Source organism: Crocodylus siamensis, chromosome 4, assembly GCF_052110815.1.
Source record: "Crocodylus siamensis isolate JL-2025a chromosome 4, ASM5211081v1, whole genome shotgun sequence".
Classification (NCBI taxonomy): Eukaryota; Metazoa; Chordata; order Crocodylia; family Crocodylidae; genus Crocodylus; species Crocodylus siamensis.
The window spans coordinates 238,412,870-238,431,648 of record NC_143398.1 but is presented as its reverse complement, the minus strand read 5'-3'; the positions used below and the strand labels follow the sequence as shown (position 1 = coordinate 238,431,648).

Below are 18,779 nucleotides of genomic sequence, written 5' to 3'. Positions count from 1 at the left end.
GTAGGGGCCAGGGGTCCACGAGTCAGGAGTGAGGGGCAGCAGCAGGGGTGGGGGGCTGTGGCTTGGGAGTGAGGGGCAACAGAATGGGCAGGGGCAGGCCCCAGCATGTCACTCCTCCCACTACAATCATATGCCCCCCCACAGGTGTCCTCTTTTTTGGAACTGGAAATCTGGTAACCCTATTTTTAGGCCTGATTTCTCATCTGTAGTACTTGCAGTGGCTGGCAGCCTACAGAGCAGTACTTCTGCAGCTCTGACACCCCCTTCCATCATCCCCCAGTGACCTCTCAGGCGTGCCAATGAGAAATTCCTCTCATACTTTCTAGGCTAAGGAATATCACTGTCATGCACTGTGCTTGTGGAGTCTGGGCAATGCAGGCTGAGGTCTGGAGAATAAAAGGGTGAGAAAAAATGGAGTGGGAAATAAACAGAATGGTCCAGCAAACTTGAAAACACATTTCTTTAAATCGATCCTTTCTGCACTGTTTACTGTAACACAAGTAGCAGCCTATAGTTCTTTAAGCAACTGAAACGCTGCTCTTTTCTGTGCTGTCCCAGCACCAACAGTGCTTGAAACAACCAGTTTTTCATGTTTCTGAGCCTTCCGGGCTGCTGAGGATTGATAACGTCTTTTTGCTCCACGGCTGAAGTGCGAATCAGCTGATTTGTCTTGGGAGTATTTGTAACAAAAGCCAGATGTATTCGTACATATAGAGAAAGCCCAACATTTGGCAACTAAGGGATGATATACCCAGAAGTTCTTATCTTTAAGACAGAGCTCTCTGACCTGGGGCCTTGGCTGTACTTTCTTAATAGCCATTTAAAGTAATAATGGCCTAGCAATTGTTTTGACAGATTATGAAAATAATTTTCTTTCTTGCAGTGCTAAGCTATGTGATAAAGATGAGCTGCATCTGCCCTGGAAAATTAATTCTGAGCTTATGCTCTGAAGTGACGATTACACAAACAGCACGCTGTTTACTGAAAACATTTTTCCAGCTACTGATGAAAAACTATTTTACTGGGCTTCTTCCTGGCATTTGTTTCAAACACTCCTCCACAATTTCCATGTTTAAGTAAAGGACAAAGAGATGTTCCCTTAGAGGATTTACACATTTATTCTTGCAAGGGACTGAATGCCATTTAGAGATGTTAAGTCAGAAGGAACAAATAAGACCATCTAGTCTGACCTCCTTATACAACACAAGCCACAGACTTTCACTCATAAGGATGGGCTAAGTCCATAATTTACCCAAGGAGCAGGAAGGAGCACGCTCATCCCCTTACAGAACTGCACTCTGACTTCTCACTCTGTTGACGGAGACTTGCTCAACACCGCCCACGACTGGGCTTAGGGAGAATACACTGTTCCCAGCACGTTCCAGCAAGAACTGCCTGCTTGGGCACGCCACACCTGAAACAGCCGTGAAGGTGCTCCGGAGGCACCCCCCGTATATCTGCCTTGTGACCTGATGTGCTCCCGTGCGCTTGAGAGCAGCTGCTGGAGCTGCTCTGGAGTGGGTTTACTGCTACCTTTCCGTGGCAAGTGTGAATGGGAGCAGGAGGCTGGGCTCTGCTTGGAAATGCCCTGTGCAGACATGCCAGAGACCCTGTGTAGACATGACTGACAGAAATGCAATATGAAGAGCAAACGCTGGTTCCTGAGCCGATGCAGGTAATAAGCACAAGTGGGCAAAAACGATCCTTGAGATCAGATAGAAATCAAGGGCAGCAAGGAGGTGAAGGTTGCATACCACCAACTGATCTCCCAGACCTGCCACGTGGTCTCACAGAAGTCCTGTCATCTTTCCTGTTTCTGTTTTCCGTGCCATGTCTAGTACCTATTGTACTAGGGCCTTGCTCCTGGCTGGGACCTGTAGAAACTACTGTACTACGCATTACAACTATCACCACTGATTTTTGCCTTTTTTAGTCAAATACCCCAAACTCTTCATGGGCAATGACTATTCACAGACACTCAAGCTTCAAGAAATTTTCTGAACGTGTCACACAAAAGGCATGATGTTTTTACTCTAAATATAACAAAGCACCAAACTAGATGAAAAACACTTTTAAAAAGCATTAAGCACGCTGGTATTATTTACTGTGGTGTGGAATATTTTAATTCAATCTAGAAAATAGCCCGTAGGGGGCGCCTCTGCATTGGCTGAAGCACGACTGTAGCGCCGCGGCTCGCAACGGTTTCAGACTTGAGGCAGAGGCGTCCCTGGAGAGACTGCAGGAATCCTTTGAAAAATGCCAGCTCTTAGTTTTAACTTGTTTTTTGACTACCAAAAAATAACAGAACGATTCTGTTGTAAAGGACTCGGGAAGTCCACGACAGGGCAGAATTTTTTAACACCACGAATTCCTCTTTGAAATCTCTGGATGTATCATGTGAGTTGTACTTGTACACATCAGTGCTAACATTGTTATAGCACCCTTGAAAGGATCTCAAGGCACCCCAGGGTGCTGTGGCACCATGGTTGAGAATCACTGTATTCAATGAACAAACAGGCCAAGGTGGAGACATGAGCAGCCCTGTTGCACAAGAGGCCTCTGACAACGTAAAATAAACGTACTGTGAACACTGCCTGTGGGGCCCAAATTACTTGAGCCACGGATGATTCAAATGAGCCTTCAGGATCCAGAAAAAAACGCTGGACTGAATGAGAACAGTCCAGGAAATATAAGGCCCAAATACAAGCCAGCAGTGACGTCTGACCTCGAATGCTGAGTTCAGTTTAGTTCTCTGTATCTAAAACAGGACGGGCCAAAGCAGGATAATGGAAACGTTCAGAGCCGTCTCTGGGAGTGGGTGAAATACCACAGGAGGTGAGAGATATGACATGGGGAATATCAAATTTGGATATGAAGAGTAAGAGGAGATTTCAGTAGTATCACTGGAGCAGTGTGGACTATGAGGGGGTACCAAAATCCCCCACCGGGAGTCTTTACCGGGCAGGCACTGGCTCGCACCCAGAAATGTATCTGGGGGGCCGGAAGTGGGTGAAACAGTGCTTGCTGCCATCCTGGGGAGCACTGCAGCAGCAGGTGAATCTCTGAGCCCAATAACACATTGGGAGGAGGGGACCAAGTCCAAAATCACATGTGGTTCTCAAGGAGCCTTCAGGGCTCCTGCTGCCTGAGCCAATGTTGCTACCGCCATAGCAGCAGCAGCAGGTGGATCACCTGCCTTCAGAGCCCAGGCAGGTGAGACTTCCTTTCCCCCGATCCCACCCTGTCTGTAGTGGTCAGCATCCTCCCTTCCCCTGGTGCTGAATGAGCTTTCTACATCTCCAGGAGGTTTCACATGGAGAATGAGTGGTGTGGAGAGCTGGGGTAGAGACTGGGCAGAACAACTGAGAACTTCTACATCTGCTCCCATCTCCAGGAGACTACACTCTTGGAAACAGAAAGGCCATGGCATCTAAAAACCAAATAAATGCTTCCACACAATGCTAATCTCTCTGCCACAGGTTATTACTGAGGCACGTAGCCTAGGAAGGATTAAAATAGGGTTAGAGATCTTCGGATAGAACTCATCATAAATGACTACTTATAGGACCCTCCCCTCCAAAAAATCAGTCGTTTTAGGGTGATGGCCTGCTTACAAAAACAGAACAGTATTATACTTCATTAAAGTGAAGATATTTTGATGCTGCATCTTAAGAAAGGAGATTGTCTAGTTGTCTCACACCTTGTACGATTAACAACTGGACTTGCCCTTACACTGGTCCTAGATAAAAAGGACATGAACTTCCATTCCTCAAGTTTCATGGCAAAATTGAGTATCATGAAGCAAGTATAGCAAGTTATAACAGCTATAGGAGTTGCTCTGCTTTAAAAGTACATGGTACCAGTCATTTCTGAACTTGACAACTAGCCTATCCTAATACGGCAGTGCCCATGTTTCTAACATCATCACTTCAATTAATTCACAATGTTAAAAACTGTTAAATAGGAAAAGTATGGCTGCAAAGCCTGCAGTATTGTGAAAGATGGAAGTAACAAGGTCCAGTCCCAACTTTTTCACTGTGTCAAGTATTTGGCTTTGTGCAAAATACTCCATCTCTTTGAACTTGAGCTGTGTGCAAAATCAGAAATTGTATTATCTATACAAGAAAGTGATACACATCAATCAGACATCTTTGTCTCATCTGTCAGGGCATTTTTGGATAAAGTCTTATTTTTACACAGCAGAAAACCAGTCAGCATAACAGAACTAGCATAAGTGAAAAAGAACAGCAGAACTTGGAAGGAAGGTGGATTATATTATAAACCAGGCCAGGCTTCTGTGGGAGCCTTTCAAAAGAGCTAGGAAAAAAACAGATCTGTCAGGACAAAAGAGCTGTACAGATTTGCAGCTTCAGAAAGCTTTGATGATGCATCTCATAGTTCTTGATTAAGAAATCTCTGGTGCTATTGCATTCATTTTTTATTATCTTCATGCTATAAAACGTCTCTATGGTGTTGGAAACAGGATGCAGAAAGATACGAGTGGGGAGGGAGGAAACAAAAACCCTAAAATGAAAATTTAGCAAACATTTATGATGGAGTGTATTTCATATGTGGCTAAGATATTAATTTTTTTATTCTTTCTGGACTCTATTAATGTTACTTCAAAAAAAAAAAAGAAAGAAAGACTGCTTAGATTTGAGAAAAGAAAGGAAAGAAAGCCGAGCATGTGCCTTTCACAAAACGCTTGAAAACAAAGTTCCCCCACTGTGCCTCCCTTCTTCAGCACTATTAACAAATATAGTAAGATAATGATTACTCTCAAACCTTCGTCCCCAAGCATGGCTACTGCACAGCCAATACACTAGGTCCCTGGGACTGCTCAGCCAACACACTAGGTCCTGTTCATGTAGAAAACACTACTTTTATCTCCCCTGTAGGCAGATGGAACAAGTCACTGGGCTTAGCAAGTACGCAGAGTAGTTGGAGCCCACATACTCCCTTCCTCAGGGTGCTTTAAAGAAACACTGCTGTCCCGTTTCAGAATCATAAGTAAATGGATGCTGGGTGTTAAAATGACTGATACTGGGGGTGACAGAAGGAGACAGGAAAGGTGCTGTTTCCAAAAAAATTATTCTCTCAGCTTGTATATATAACCTCAAATACGGAAATGTCACAGCTGGAATCAGATCCCTTGTTGTTCTACACTTGCAATAATGGAAACCCTGCTCCTCTGGAGCCTCCTCTCAAGTGATCCCCTGGAAGATCATGAGTGTATATAATCAGTCACCTCTATAAAAAGACCCCATAGCAGAGCCTGCAATCCATCAGGGCTCTATAACATTTGCAATAAGTTGATACAGCCCACTTATAAAAACCTGGTTTATCCATTGTTAGGTCTATAATACTGCATTAAAAATCACTTTATAACAGATACAGCAGCACTGGGATTTGTTAGTCTTTCTTACGGGCTTTCAGAGGATACAGCTGGGATTAGACAAACCCCACATTTAACTTTTCTTTTTCATAGATAGATGATTCATAGATGCTAGGGTCGGAAGGGACCTCAACACATCATTGAGTCCGGCCTTTCATTGATATAAATTGGTTAAATTGACCTGATGCAGCCCATGTTCTTTTTGTAAAACAAATATTTCAATCCTCTAATTTGGTAAATTATATCAATGGCAGTAGACTAAGGATTCAAAAGCAACCCTACAACAAGTCAATGTGCATGGATGACAGAAGGGAAAACAACTTCATAGTTATATTTCCTTAGCATGTTTCAAGACAAAGTATTTCTTTTAAATAGCAGGGAAGGAAAAAATCATTTCAAGATACTGTAATAGCATTATTATATGTCTTTTTAAATCAGCAGGGAGTATTACTGGTTTATATTAATTTATTCTGCTTCCAAAAAGCCATGATATTCTGAAACTACCATACAATAAAAGGACAACAATGAATCATTGGTGCTGATCCTGCATATGTATCAGTGGGGCTCTCCAGAATACCTGTGCTCCAGTGCATCTGCACTTCGAATAATTACACATGGATCTACCTTTCCTTCACTGTTATATTACAACATATAAAAGACTAAATCCTGACAAGTACAAAGCAGCTTTGAAGTGAATGGAAAGAAGGGGTCATCACCAGGGAGGACTATTCTGTAGTTGCTCGGGGATGTAGGGGGTAGTTAGGAAGGCCAAGGCAGAGATGGAACTGGGACTAGCTTCCCGGATTAAGGACAATAAGAAGTCCTTTTTTAAATACATAGGGTTCCAGGTAACGTGGGGCCCTTGCAGGATGCGTTGGGAAACTTGGTCGTCACACCAGACGGCAAAGCTAACATGTTTAATGATTTCTTTGCCTCCGTCTTCCTAAGTAGGGACCAGAACAGCCACCTCCCTGCTGGGCCGCCCTCGGGCCCCGGGGGAGGCACACCTGGGCCACGGGTTAGCGAGGATTTAGTTAGGAAGCTTCTGGAGGGGTTGGACGTATTCAAGTCAGCCGGTCCAGACGATCTCCACCCTAGAGTCCTAAAGGAACCGGCCGAGGTCATTGCAAGTCCCCTGGCACGGCTTTACGAGCACTCGTGGTGCTCTGGTGAGGTACCGGAGGACTGGAAGAGGGCCAACATGGTTCCCATCTTCAAAAAAGGCAGGAAGGAGGACCCGGGAAACTATACGCCGGTTAGTCTTACCTCGATCCTAGGCAAGCTGTTTGAGAAAATTGTGCTGGCACACATCCAGGAGGGGTCAGCAGGGGACTGCATGCTTAGGGGCAACCAACATGGGTTCATCAGTGGCAGGTCCTGTCTGACCAACCTGGTGGCCTTTTACGATCAGATCACCAAATCATTAGATGCAGGGGTAGCAGTGGATATAGTCTTCCTGGACTTCCGGAAGGCTTTTGACACTGTCTCTCACCCCGTTCTCATTAAGAAACTGGGGGGCTGTGGTGTCAACACCCACACAGTCAAATGGGTCGCCAACTGGCTGGAGGGCCGCACCCAGAGGGTGGTGGTGGATGGGTCCTTCTCATCCTGGAAGGACGTGGGCAGTGGGGTTCCGCAGGGCTCGGTCCTCGGGCCCGCACTGTTCAACATCTTCATAAGTGACTTGGATGAGGGGGTAAAAAGCACCCTGTTCAAATTTGCTGATGACACTAAGATGTGGGGGGACGTGGGCACACTGGAAGGGTACAACAGGCTACAATCAGACCTGGACAGGTTACAGGGGTGGGCGGATGAGAATAGGATGGTTTTCAACACAGACCAGTGCAAAGTGATGCACCTGGGGAGGAATAACCAGCACCATACCTATAGGTTGGGGAACTCCCCTCTTGTCAGCACGGAGGCGGAAAGGGATCTGGGGGTCATCATTGACTCCAAGATGAACATGGGCCGGCAGTGTGGGGACGCGGTCAGGAAGGCCAACCGTACCTTGTCATGCATCCAGAGATGCTTCTTGAGCAGGGCCAAGGAGGTGATCCTCCCCATCTATGCAGCACTGGTGAGGCCGCAGCTGGAGTACTGCGTCCAGTTCTGGGCACCGCACTTCAAGAGGGATGTCGACAGCATGGAGAGGGTCCAGAGGAGGCCACTCGTATGATCAGGGGACAACAGGGCAGGCCCTATGAGGACAGGCTACAGGACCTGAACCTGTTCAGCCTCCAAAAGAGAAGGCTGAGGGGGGATCTTGTGGCCTGTTATAAACTAGTCAGGGGGGATCAGCAGGCATTGGGGGAGTCCCTGTTCCCCCGAGCACCGCCAGGAGTGACCAGGAATAACGGTCAGAAGCTGGCAGAGGGTAGGTTTAGGTTAGATATCAGGAGGCGCTACTTCACAGTCAGGGTGGCTAGGATCTGGAACCAACTTCCAAGTGAAGTGGTGCAGGCTCCTACCCTGGGGGGCTTTAAGAGGAGGTTAGATGAACACCTTGCTGGGGTCGTTTGACCCCAGGACTCTTTCCTGCCATGGCAGGGGGTCGGACTTGATGATCTGCTCAGGTCCCTTCCGACCCTAGAAACTATGAAACTATGAATGGACACGAACAGGAAAGTTTTGTGTACAGAAGTTCTGGGAATGTGGCCAAGTACTCACAGGATATAGCAGATAACTCCTATACTCCACATATCTGTTGCATATCCAATAGGTTCATAGTTTATAACTTCTGGAGCCACAAATTCAGGCGTCCCAAAGAGAACTTTGAGGGAACCAGCAGTTTCTGCAAAAAAAGAAAGAGAAAATCTTTCATGGTTGTAACATCTTTTTCCAAGGGGGGAGGGGAAATAAAGTTTTTTGAGCAACAGGTAAAACATCTTTGTGCTCATTTATTTATCAGACTGCTCTTAAACTCCCTCAAAGAAATTCCTGCTTGAGCTGCTACCAGCTTTAGCAACTTTTTGGCTGATGCACAAATAGCACAGGAGAATTATTATTTGTTAAGCATCAAAAATGCACACAGCACTATACTAGACACGTAATAAAGAAAGATTCACTCCTCCAAAGAATTTTGTTTCTAAACAGAGGCCCTGGACACTCTGGGAACCCAAGAAAATGGGTCATTTTTAACGTTTGGATTCAGATATGAACTACCCCAAAGCTTGTGGAAGGTCTCAGCTCAGAAATCTCCACAAGAGCTAGACTAGAGCTGAAAGAATTACCAACACCATTATCAAAGCCTGGGCATCTTGTGTTGAACGGCAAAAATGAACTGAGAAAGGAACTGGGGGGAAGGGTGAAACAAAGCCTTCCTCTTCTCTCTACCCCATCCCGATCTGCTTACAAAACATTTTGCTGAATAAAAACAATAAAGAACATTAACAAGGGACCTCTGGTACTCAGCTATATTTGAAGGTGCCCTTGGAGGGGAGGAAAAAGAAATGAACTACACATGGTAGATGCCCTCCTGAAAAGAGTCCAGATACTCCAGTAATTGGGCAGAATAAGACCCTTATACAGAACAGAAACACATCACAACATATAAGAAACTAAATTACTATTACTGTAATAGTGCCACATTATCAGCTAAAGCAACCAGGTCTGGGCACTATCTGTGCTGCATCCAGGTTCAGATAAGGTTTTCAGACAACGCCTGGAACTAGCATAGAACGATCAGACAAATTGAGATATGTTCACAATATCTGGAATGCATTTTAAGCATATGGAGAAATATGGATGGAAGCAAGTGCAGGATGGGAGGCCCTGCAATGCATGGGAGAAGGCAGAGAATGGGGATGTCTGGGAACTGGAGAGGGGAAATGATCCAGTGCAAATTTCAGTAAATGATTCACGCTGCATGGAAGCAGATGAATTTGTCTTGGAAGCCTACTGCTGTCCAGACGGTGTGACTGCCTGGACACTTGGCGCTTAGCTTGAGTGAGGCCCATTGTACCACTGTTCGTCGTTGTAGTACAGCTGCAAATCAATGCCACTCCACAGGTATGTAGTGAAGGACAGTCTCTGCTCTGGTGAGATTATAGTCAAATAAGCAAGACAGACCAAGAATGGAAGGGAAAACCTGTGGAAGGGATTCTGGTCCTCCTAAAGGTAAAGCAATCAGGGTCAGAAAGTGTTGCCTCTTTAATGATTACAAAAATTTAAAAGTTGCATCAGTATGTTAGACTACAACTGATCCTGTGTGGCAACCAGAACAGACACTGCCATAGTACACATTTATTTCCCCAAGCCTCCAGGAGATACAATTCACCACATCTTAACTTTTGAAGAATTAGTATCCCATGAAGGACCCAAGGCCCAGCTAGTTAGGTGACTTGCCCAAAGATCACACAGTAATTTGGTGGCAGTCTCAGCTTCATGCCACCCACTGACGCTCCTCTCTGCCCCTGGGCGTACACTGGACACTGCCATGGGGTATTCCCTCTGTCTCTGTGGTTTCCCAGCTTAAGCCCTGCAAAACCCTTTTTTTCTTCTTTCCCTCGTAAATCGTGCTGACAAGCTCATTCAGACTATGTTCAGATGACACGTTAGTAGTGCTGCATGTGCCTTTGTAGCACCACAAAAATCATGTGTTCAGACATGTGCACCACCTGCAGTGCTACAGAAATGGTGCGAGTGCTCCCTCCCCTCCCAGGGTGAGGGACAGGGTCTGCTGGGCGGACAGCTCATGAGTGCTGCCCGAGTGCTCAGATGCCATCAGGGCTTGGGCAAGGAGGGACTACAGCAGTCTCAGCGAGAGCCCCACTGCTCTCAGACCTGGCTCTCAGCGAGCGTGGGACTGGGCCCACCCACGGCAAACAACCCAGCCCCGTTTCAGTCCTACAGTCATCGACAGCCTGGTCCAGGGGGCTGCAGCGCTGCCTGCCATGCCCCAGAGGGGCAGCAGGCTATCAGTGTTTGGGTTTGCCGAGAGCCTCCTCAGGAGCCTCCCCAGTTCACTGACCAGGGTGGGAGGTGGGAGAGAAAACGTGGGTGATAAGAACAGAGCTGCATCCCCTGGATGCCTTTGAGATGACCTATAATGCTCCAGCCAGAGGTCTCTGTGTGTTTGTCTATGCCTCACAGTGCTGTATTTTTGTAGTGCTTCAAAGTGCTGCTGCACTTGTAGTGTTGCAAATGCCCATCTGAGCACGGTTTCAGAGATCTGCGTGATACTCACTTTCTAGGGACTGAATCATAGGAATGTCAGGCTGGAAAGTACCTCGAAAGAAGTCTTCTAGTTCATCCGACTGCATGGAGGTAGGATCAAGTGTAGCCAGAACCCTCCCAACAAATGCTTGTCTAAACTGTTCATCGTAACCTCCAGAGAGTGAAATTCTGTAGGTTGCCTATGTTAGTATTTCTTTATTTGTATAATTTGAAAAAAAACGCTAATATTCAACCAAAATCTCAATTAGATCGAATTCTTCTGCCTCTTCTATACATGAAGCACAATAACCATCTTTTACATATCGAAAGAGTCCTGACCCTCTTCACTCTTATTTTTTTAGATGAAATAAACTCAGTTCCTTCAACTTTTCCTTGCTTCTCTCATGAAAAGTTATTTACACTTATCACAAAAGACCAATTTTTTTTAAGTAACCTCAACATAATTTCCAGAACCTTCGGCACAATTTTTCACAACCAATTTTTTTGATATATGTTTGTAACTCTCGTGAAATACTGCACATGCAAAAACCAACATGCAAAATGCTGTCCACAGGTTAAGAGGCAGTTTTTGAAACAACAAGCTTTAAAGTACAAACATATTGTGGGACAGTATCTCTCTTGCACTGGCTATACCCAAAAATAGGCATCTCCTACTCAATAAAGACCTCAAAACTTTACCCTGCTGTTTACAGGCTTGGTACACAGGCAGGATCCTGTATTTGGTTACCATTTAAGTGAGACGGACTGTGGAAGAGCTAGTTGGAAACTGGCCCTTTTTCTGTACTGTGTGTAACAAATTGATTTAAAAGAAAGTCTTAACAGCGCACACGAAGAAACCTCCTGTGTCCCCAAGAAGTTTATCTTAAACAATTTTTTACATGGGCTTCTAAGCACACCAAAAAAGGCCAGGAAAATATACCACTACAGCTTTGGTATTTCCTGACAAAATAAGAGAATTAATTAACTGCAGAAAATGTCTGCAGAAGGATCTCTTAAGTACCCCAAGGTAGATCAAAGTCCTGAAAATGGAGATGCGCTAGATTGGTACTTGTTACAAAACAAAACTAAAAACCCCTCTAATGTTATAAAGAAAAATCAGTCGGCCCTTCCTTGGTTGCCATTCCCATTGGACTTCTGACCAAGTAAGGTTTTTGAATTAGCCTCATAAATTGCGGTCCTAAACCCAAATCCATGGAAGTCGGTGAGAGTCAACAGATGTAGGAGTATGCTTCGAATATGTCAAATGAGATGGCTAGAAATAAGAAGGGAGCAAGTAGAGAAGCCAATACAGAATGGCTTAGAGCTGTTGCTAATATAGACTGTTTTCTTATTCCTGGAAAAGGCTTATGCCGAATGTTGGACAGCTTATTGACTAGCACAGGGGTTTTTTCTTTCTGTTGGACCATTCAGTGCAATACTGCCTGTTTCTGAGGGCTGCTACACTTGCCACATCTTGAATTTAAATCATTTTGATACAGCTGGCCAAATTAAGCCCTGGCATAAAATGAGAACTCTGGATTTGCAACAGAAATGAATTTGCTTCATAGATAAGAAACAGTGCAAATGCCTGTAATGTCACCATGGCAGCAAGAGCAACACACAGGGCCAAATTAATATGCTTGGTAGGAAATTAAGGTCAATCTAGTGCCCACAGCCAGCAATTTACTACTGCTGAGAAAACCATAAACTGATTGTAGATTTTGTACATGAGATGAAAATGCAGGGTGAATCCAGCTTGCTTTCCCAAGTGCAAAAGGCAACAGAAATGAAACCCCAGGTTAAGAAGGTAAGAGTTCAGTGTTTCTTTTACTGTACCTGGGTTAAAGTCATCTAAAGGCTCTGCTTAGAAAAGTTACCGCGAGGACATCATTCTGCAGTTTCATGTTGTGTATCAGTGACAACATTTGCTCACTTTACGAGCAAATCCTGGTTCTGCAAAGTGACAGCTGGAATTTGATGGCCAGCCTGGGTTCTTTCACATCCCCACTGAAACCCAGTGAACAATTCTGCGGGCGATCCCTGAATCAGAGCAAAATCAGGCTCATTACGCACATGTAGTGAGTGCTAATGGAAGCCTCAAGGGTAGCATAATCTTATTTCAGTTAGTCAAAAATCAGGCCTAAGTCTGAATCGAAGCAGGGAGCAGACTGCCTGAATAAGAATGCCACTTTCACAGATACCCTTTTCAGTGCATAACCACATCTGACAAAGTTTGAAAGCAGGATGTTCTGCTCCAGTTAAATTAACATGTTCTGTTTGCACTGGCTGGTGGCTTTTAGGACTGAAAGGAAAGGGAAAGATAAAGGGGTATAGCATTAAGACGATAAAAATTCCAACTCTCGCTTATGTTAGAAATTTGTTCTTCCCTTTCTGTAAAGGGATCAGGTATAAGTTCATATAAGAAGGGGAAAAAATCACAACCAGAGGCCCTTTTATTAGTCCCCTTACCGACAATGGAGAAAGTAATTCACACAAATTGTCCTTAGCCCACTTTATTAGGCTAAGTCTACAGACCTAGTAAGAAAGCAGTGTGAGCAAGAGATATGGAATCTGACTTTAAGCAGTTTAAGTTTTGGAATGATTTTTCTCCTGCTAATTAAAAGGTAAACCAGAAACTCATGGCAAAAGAAACAGAGCCCCCGAGGTTGATATTCTTCTCTTAGATAATCAATTTGCAGTAATTTTTTGCCGCATGTGAGGCTTCCTTCTCAAACTAGCCATGTAGCCACCGAAGGCTAGTTGCCAGTTCAATTAATTCACTTTAGAGCAGAGACGGGCAATTATTTTGGGCAGAGGGCCGCTTACTGAGTTTTGGCAACCGATCAAGAGCCACGTAACAGGCAGCCTAGGGCAGATAAATATTAATTTTCTAAATTTTTTAGGGGCCCCATGGGCCAGACAGAATGGCCTGGTGGGCCACATCCAGCCCCCAGGCCACATTTTGTCCACCCCTGCTTTAGAGTGACACTTAATGGAAAGTTACAGCTCAAAAGACAGTGTAGGGGGAAGTTATGTATCATTCAAGAAGTGGTTTAAAATAAAAGGGGCTTTTTAACATTAATTATTTACAACTAGTAAATGCTGTGGTATAAACCCCTCTGACCAGCAGTACTTCCCTTTAGGATGAAATTTTGCAATGGTCTGGTATGCACATTAATTCGGAAGAGAAAGCATATCAAACAAAGGGTAAATGTAAGTGGAATGTAATCAGACAAGTTGGAAATTTCCTAGACTATCAAGATAACTCATACTTTTATAAAACTGTCAAAGATCTTTAATGAGCATAAGTGATCAAGATACGGATTTCAATATCTTCGTAAGATTTTGAAGGCTGTAAGATTGTTTGGAGTAAATGTGATGTATTTATCTACCCACATACCTACTTTCAAGCAACAGAGAGAACACTATCCAGAGACACACGTGCCAAATACAGACAGTCAAAAATCCCAAGGCTGAATAGATTCAGTCTTTATAGGCTAGTCTAAGCTGCATAGATTGAACCAATAAGCATGTGAACAGACATTCAGTTTTGAGTCCAGAAATGCAGCCACATGCCTGCAGTAACCCCGACTAGAAGCTGGGGAGCACCAGAGCACGCCTCCTTGTTGGGCTGGAGCAGACAGCTTGGGCCAAGGCTGGCCCACCCACCCAGCGAGCGGTGGGGTTTGTGGTGAAAGTACAAAGCATCCTGGGATGCTGGGGGACTATGAGTTGATTTGAATCTGGAGGAGATCTGGGAGAGAAGTTCAATAAATCAATTTAACCTAACTCAGTGAGGTCTGATACTACATCCATCCAGGTTTATCTTAAACTGGTTTTAGCCATTTTAAAAGTGGTCTATGTGCACTGCACTTCTGTTGTGTTACAGATCTGAACCAGTTTCCAATCACTTATACTGGTTCATGTGTAATTTCTGTCCCAAGCCACACAGTATTTCTGTAGTAACTTCTATGCAGACTCATGGAGAACAGACACACTCTCTGCTTTCTCATCTACATTCTTGTTTTATACTTCTTAATATAATAAGAATAATTGGACTGAAAGTATGTGCTTGTACTTATTGAAGAACAGACTAGTTATACACTGCTGTTCTACCTGTCATACAGCTTGTCATTTCAGGAACAAAATTAGCAAAAGATGTCTTTCTTACCTAATCGTCTTGCAAGTCCAAAGTCAATGAGCTTGATACTTGTACCAGTCTTGTTGACACACATGATGTTTTCTGGCTTCAAGTCCAAGTGGACAATACCCTGTTTATGGATGTACTGAACTCCTTCTGAAATCTGCTTCATGTATTTAATGCACTCTCTCTCTGTCAGCTCAAAGTCTTCATCAATGATTCGTTCAAAGAGTTCTCCCCCAGAAACACTAGAAAAGACAAAAATAAAGGTTTTTGCAGAGTTTTTGGTAAACCAGATGCTTCCATTTTTTGAACAGATATAGTTCAAATATATCAGAAGTTACTAAAAGTCTTTCAGGCTACAGCCTATGTGCTGTAATGGAGAGATTTCCATAGACCCAAGACCTCTCTCACCCCCAGGAAGATGACCACTCTTGTACAATTCTCATTGTGCATGGTATAAATCAGCAGATCTCAACCTTTTTCATAGTGTGCTCCTAATTTCCATGTTTGGGTACTGACATCTTAGATAGCTGGGAACTAACCAGGAAACTTTCAAGTTTTGCAACAAGAAATGGGTAATATGGCCACGATCCCTCATAAACTGTTTGTAACTGGCCCCCTAAACAGTCACAGACTGGAAGTGTGAGTGACTTTCCTCCTCCAGTATCAAAAAATGTATATAAAGCAATTAAAAATTAAAAGCAAATGCTGAGTGGAAAAAGAAACTGGAACATAAAAAGAGAGCCTGAATAGTGTCCACCCACTCATACGTTAACTATTTTTCAGGGAGCAGGATTACACTTAGGTGCCTAAGGCTACTTGGATGCTTAATAGATGGAATAGGACCTATCACAAAGCATGAAATCCTGACCAAGTGAAATAATAATGCTTTTTGACACTGGCTTTAAAGGGGCCAAGATTTGACCAAGTTTTTCTCAGATTGATTTCTTTCTTTCTTTCTTTCTCAAAGCAGCGCCCTTTTAGTTGTTCATCTCTATTCAGATTCTGTTTTTCCCCACTGAAGTAGCAAAATCACTGTTTTTTCCAGGGCACAATCCATTGTATCAAACTGTTCCCAAAGCTGAAGGTGGACATTCTTCATATGGTCAAAATAAAGCAAAATGTTATTTTTGATTCTTAGTAATCACTCATCTGGTTCTTCTCCTAATGTCCAAAGATGGGAAGTACTTTTAATTACGTGGGGGGTGGGGATGACATACAGAAGGGAGCAAATGGTAAAAAACAGCTTTGCCCTCATAAATCTGTTCCAAATGAAATGTGACATACTTTTTATACAGCTTAATATTTGGCAACATTTACTCTCGCTGCCAAATGTAATTGCACATTTCAGTTACGGAAGGTAAGCAAAATTGAAATGCAGCCTTTTGGTGTTTACAGCTTGTCTGATGTAGGGTAAGAAAGCCAGTGTATTAAGCTGAAACTGAAACATCTGGAGTTCTGGACTCATTCTGTTGCTTTCTCTGTGAGGTTTCAGAAAATACATCATTAGAATAGCTACTGTAGTCTACTAAAATGTTATGGAGAACCAAACACAGAAACGATAGGGGCAGCATACGTTTGACAAACACAGAAGAATACACAGGATTATTATGTTTTTGGAATGGAAAACCAATGTAATTGCTTGACTTCTCAGATCAACGCATCCAAAATCGAAGTGCCCGGGTTCTGATATTTCATGAAGTTGAATCAGTTAGTTACCAGAACTGACATTTTTATGAAAGCACTGGCACCCAGAAAACATTTGTCTGGAGCACTAGGCAACTCCAAATTAAATGTCATCCTTGTATTTTCCATGAGAGATCCAGAAGAAAATTCGGATTGCTTCTTATCATAGAAAACCATATTTTTTTGGGTGGCTAAAAGCAAATTTCCAAAAAATGAGCTTTTAAACAAAGAAGCAAGAACAAAAAGCTTGAAGTGAGATGTATTGTGCTGGCTGCCTGAAACACACCTAATGTCAGATTTCAGCAATAATTTTTAATCCTACAAAACAATGATCTCTGTGAATGTGCAGCCTTTGTGAGAGTACAGCATTGTGCCCAGTACAGCCTTTCAGCCCTGTTACACAAAGATGAATTAAAGTCAACTTATCTGCTTGTTGGTCTCTTCCCTGCTTTGTCCGGTTATTGGTAATGTCTTTACGATAAACTGTATTCACATTTCCTAGGTGCTCAGCACCTCATTTATTTCCTGCAGCTCATACTGTCTCCGAGTAGTGAAGCTGTTTAGAAATGGACTCAATTTTTCTGTGACTGTGCTTTTAAAGATACTTTAAGATGCTGGATCAATGCAGGGATTAGCAGAGGGCATTGTGTTTTCTTCGTGCATGCACAAGTCAGGGGAGTCTTCTCCACTGTGAGGATACCCTCAAAGATTCACTTGAGGCAAACACAGCCCTTTCTTATTTTAAGATTGCAGTGGGCCTGTAATCATATAGAGGACTTACTGTGGCTCTTCCTTGTGAGAAATCTCACCACATTTAAATATATGCCCCGGTGCAAATCAAACAAGAAACCATGCTGATTTGTGGCAATTTAATCCCATCAAATTTCTACCTTCTAGCTTGCAATTTAATAATCTCATGTTTAAAATAGGATATATACTAATTAAAGTGACCTTCTGAGAGAAGTGAAAGGATCTGAAGACAGTTACTCCTCAACTTTCAAACCCACTCACATTGCATTACTTTATAAAAAATGTCTTCCCACCAGAATATTTTGAGCGTATCTACTGCTGGACAGTGCCATTTGGGAAACAAACTGTCTGGGATCGCCTCTGGATTGCAAAGCCAGGTGATAAGGTGCAAACAAACTGGAGGGTTTTCAGGAAAGGACAACTGAAATAATTTAAGGGCCTCCAGGGATTAATAGAGGAGGCATGACCAAAATAGCTAAATAGGAATAGCTTGCCTAAATTAAATCTATGCTAAACAGCAGGATTAAGTGACCTAAAATATTTGCATGGTTTAAACTCCAGAGAGGAAGAGTAATTGTTTAGCTGGATTCAAGGAAGAGGAGAACAGAGAAACTGAGAGAGGAAATATTAGGCTGAATATTAGGACACATTGATCTTCTTGGTGGTGAGATCTATGAAACAATGGAAGAGACTTTATTCAACAACGTTCCAGTGGAAATCCTTGGAGACATTTAAAACGAGAGGATGTAAGTTATACTGCAGAAATGATAGGGCAGGCATACTTTAGGGAACGGGCCCGTGCTGGAATTCTGGAGGACGGATCTAGTACATCATACGTCTGGTTTACAATCACGTGAATGAGAAGCACGCCCGTCCACCCACCTAGTCAGGATCAGATTTTCTAAAGCAATGTGGGTTTATTTGGAATGAATTTTGATTGCAGAGCCCACATCACAGGACATGGGCAGTGAAAATATTCTTTTTCCATTCAACTCATTTTGATTCATAAAAAAATAATCTGTCTTTCTGGAAACTCTAAACTAATGGGAATTACACAGAAGCAGATCCAGGCAAATTGAAAGCAGCCTTTGGCTCCAGCCATATATACAAGATCACAGTTTCAAAAGACCTCTGCTCCAATGAATCATCTCAATGAAGTGGTCACCGGGCACTCATAAAAATCTGGTCACTTCACTAGAAACAGGCTGGCAGCAGGTGAATTCTTTTGAATTTCTGGCTATATTCTTAAACCTTGATGAGAACAAGGAGAACAATATGAATGCAGGGAACTTCTGCTCTTCTGAAAATCCAGGCTTACCCTCTTTGACATGCAAATACAACCTAGCTTAATACCTAAAACTGCATCTCAACACAGACTACAGTATGTGAAATTCCCTGGTATCTGAATGCATTTTAATGTTTATGCAAAGCTGGGGTCTTTTGGTGGTACAAAAAATCAACAGTTCATGCAGCTACAGGTTCCCCAACTCCTTTTAAAAGCAGTTCTCTGTTTTCCACTAGATTTGCCAGCTCCCAGTTCCAAGTGAAGTAAAATGAACTTTCCCTTCTCAATCACCAGTTTTAAGTCTATAAGTAAAAATCCACATCTAGTATTTTATCATCAAAATTTGCATAAACAGGATTCAATCT

General features: G+C 43.3%; 1 protein-coding gene across 6 annotated transcripts in view; it reads right to left on the bottom strand.

The window, feature by feature from the left end:
- MYLK (myosin light chain kinase) overlaps positions 1-18,779 on the bottom strand; it is a 346,647-nt gene that overhangs the window by 20,090 nt on the left and 307,778 nt on the right. For all 6 annotated transcript variants that reach the window (XM_090045981.1, XM_090045986.1, XM_090045983.1 and 3 more), the window contains 2 exons: positions 14,721-14,938; positions 8,063-8,186 (listed from right to left, as the gene is read on the bottom strand). In XM_090045981.1, the coding sequence (XP_089902107.1) occupies positions 8,063-8,186; positions 14,721-14,938 (342 nt within the window). The remainder of the gene's footprint in view (positions 1-8,062; positions 8,187-14,720; positions 14,939-18,779) is intronic.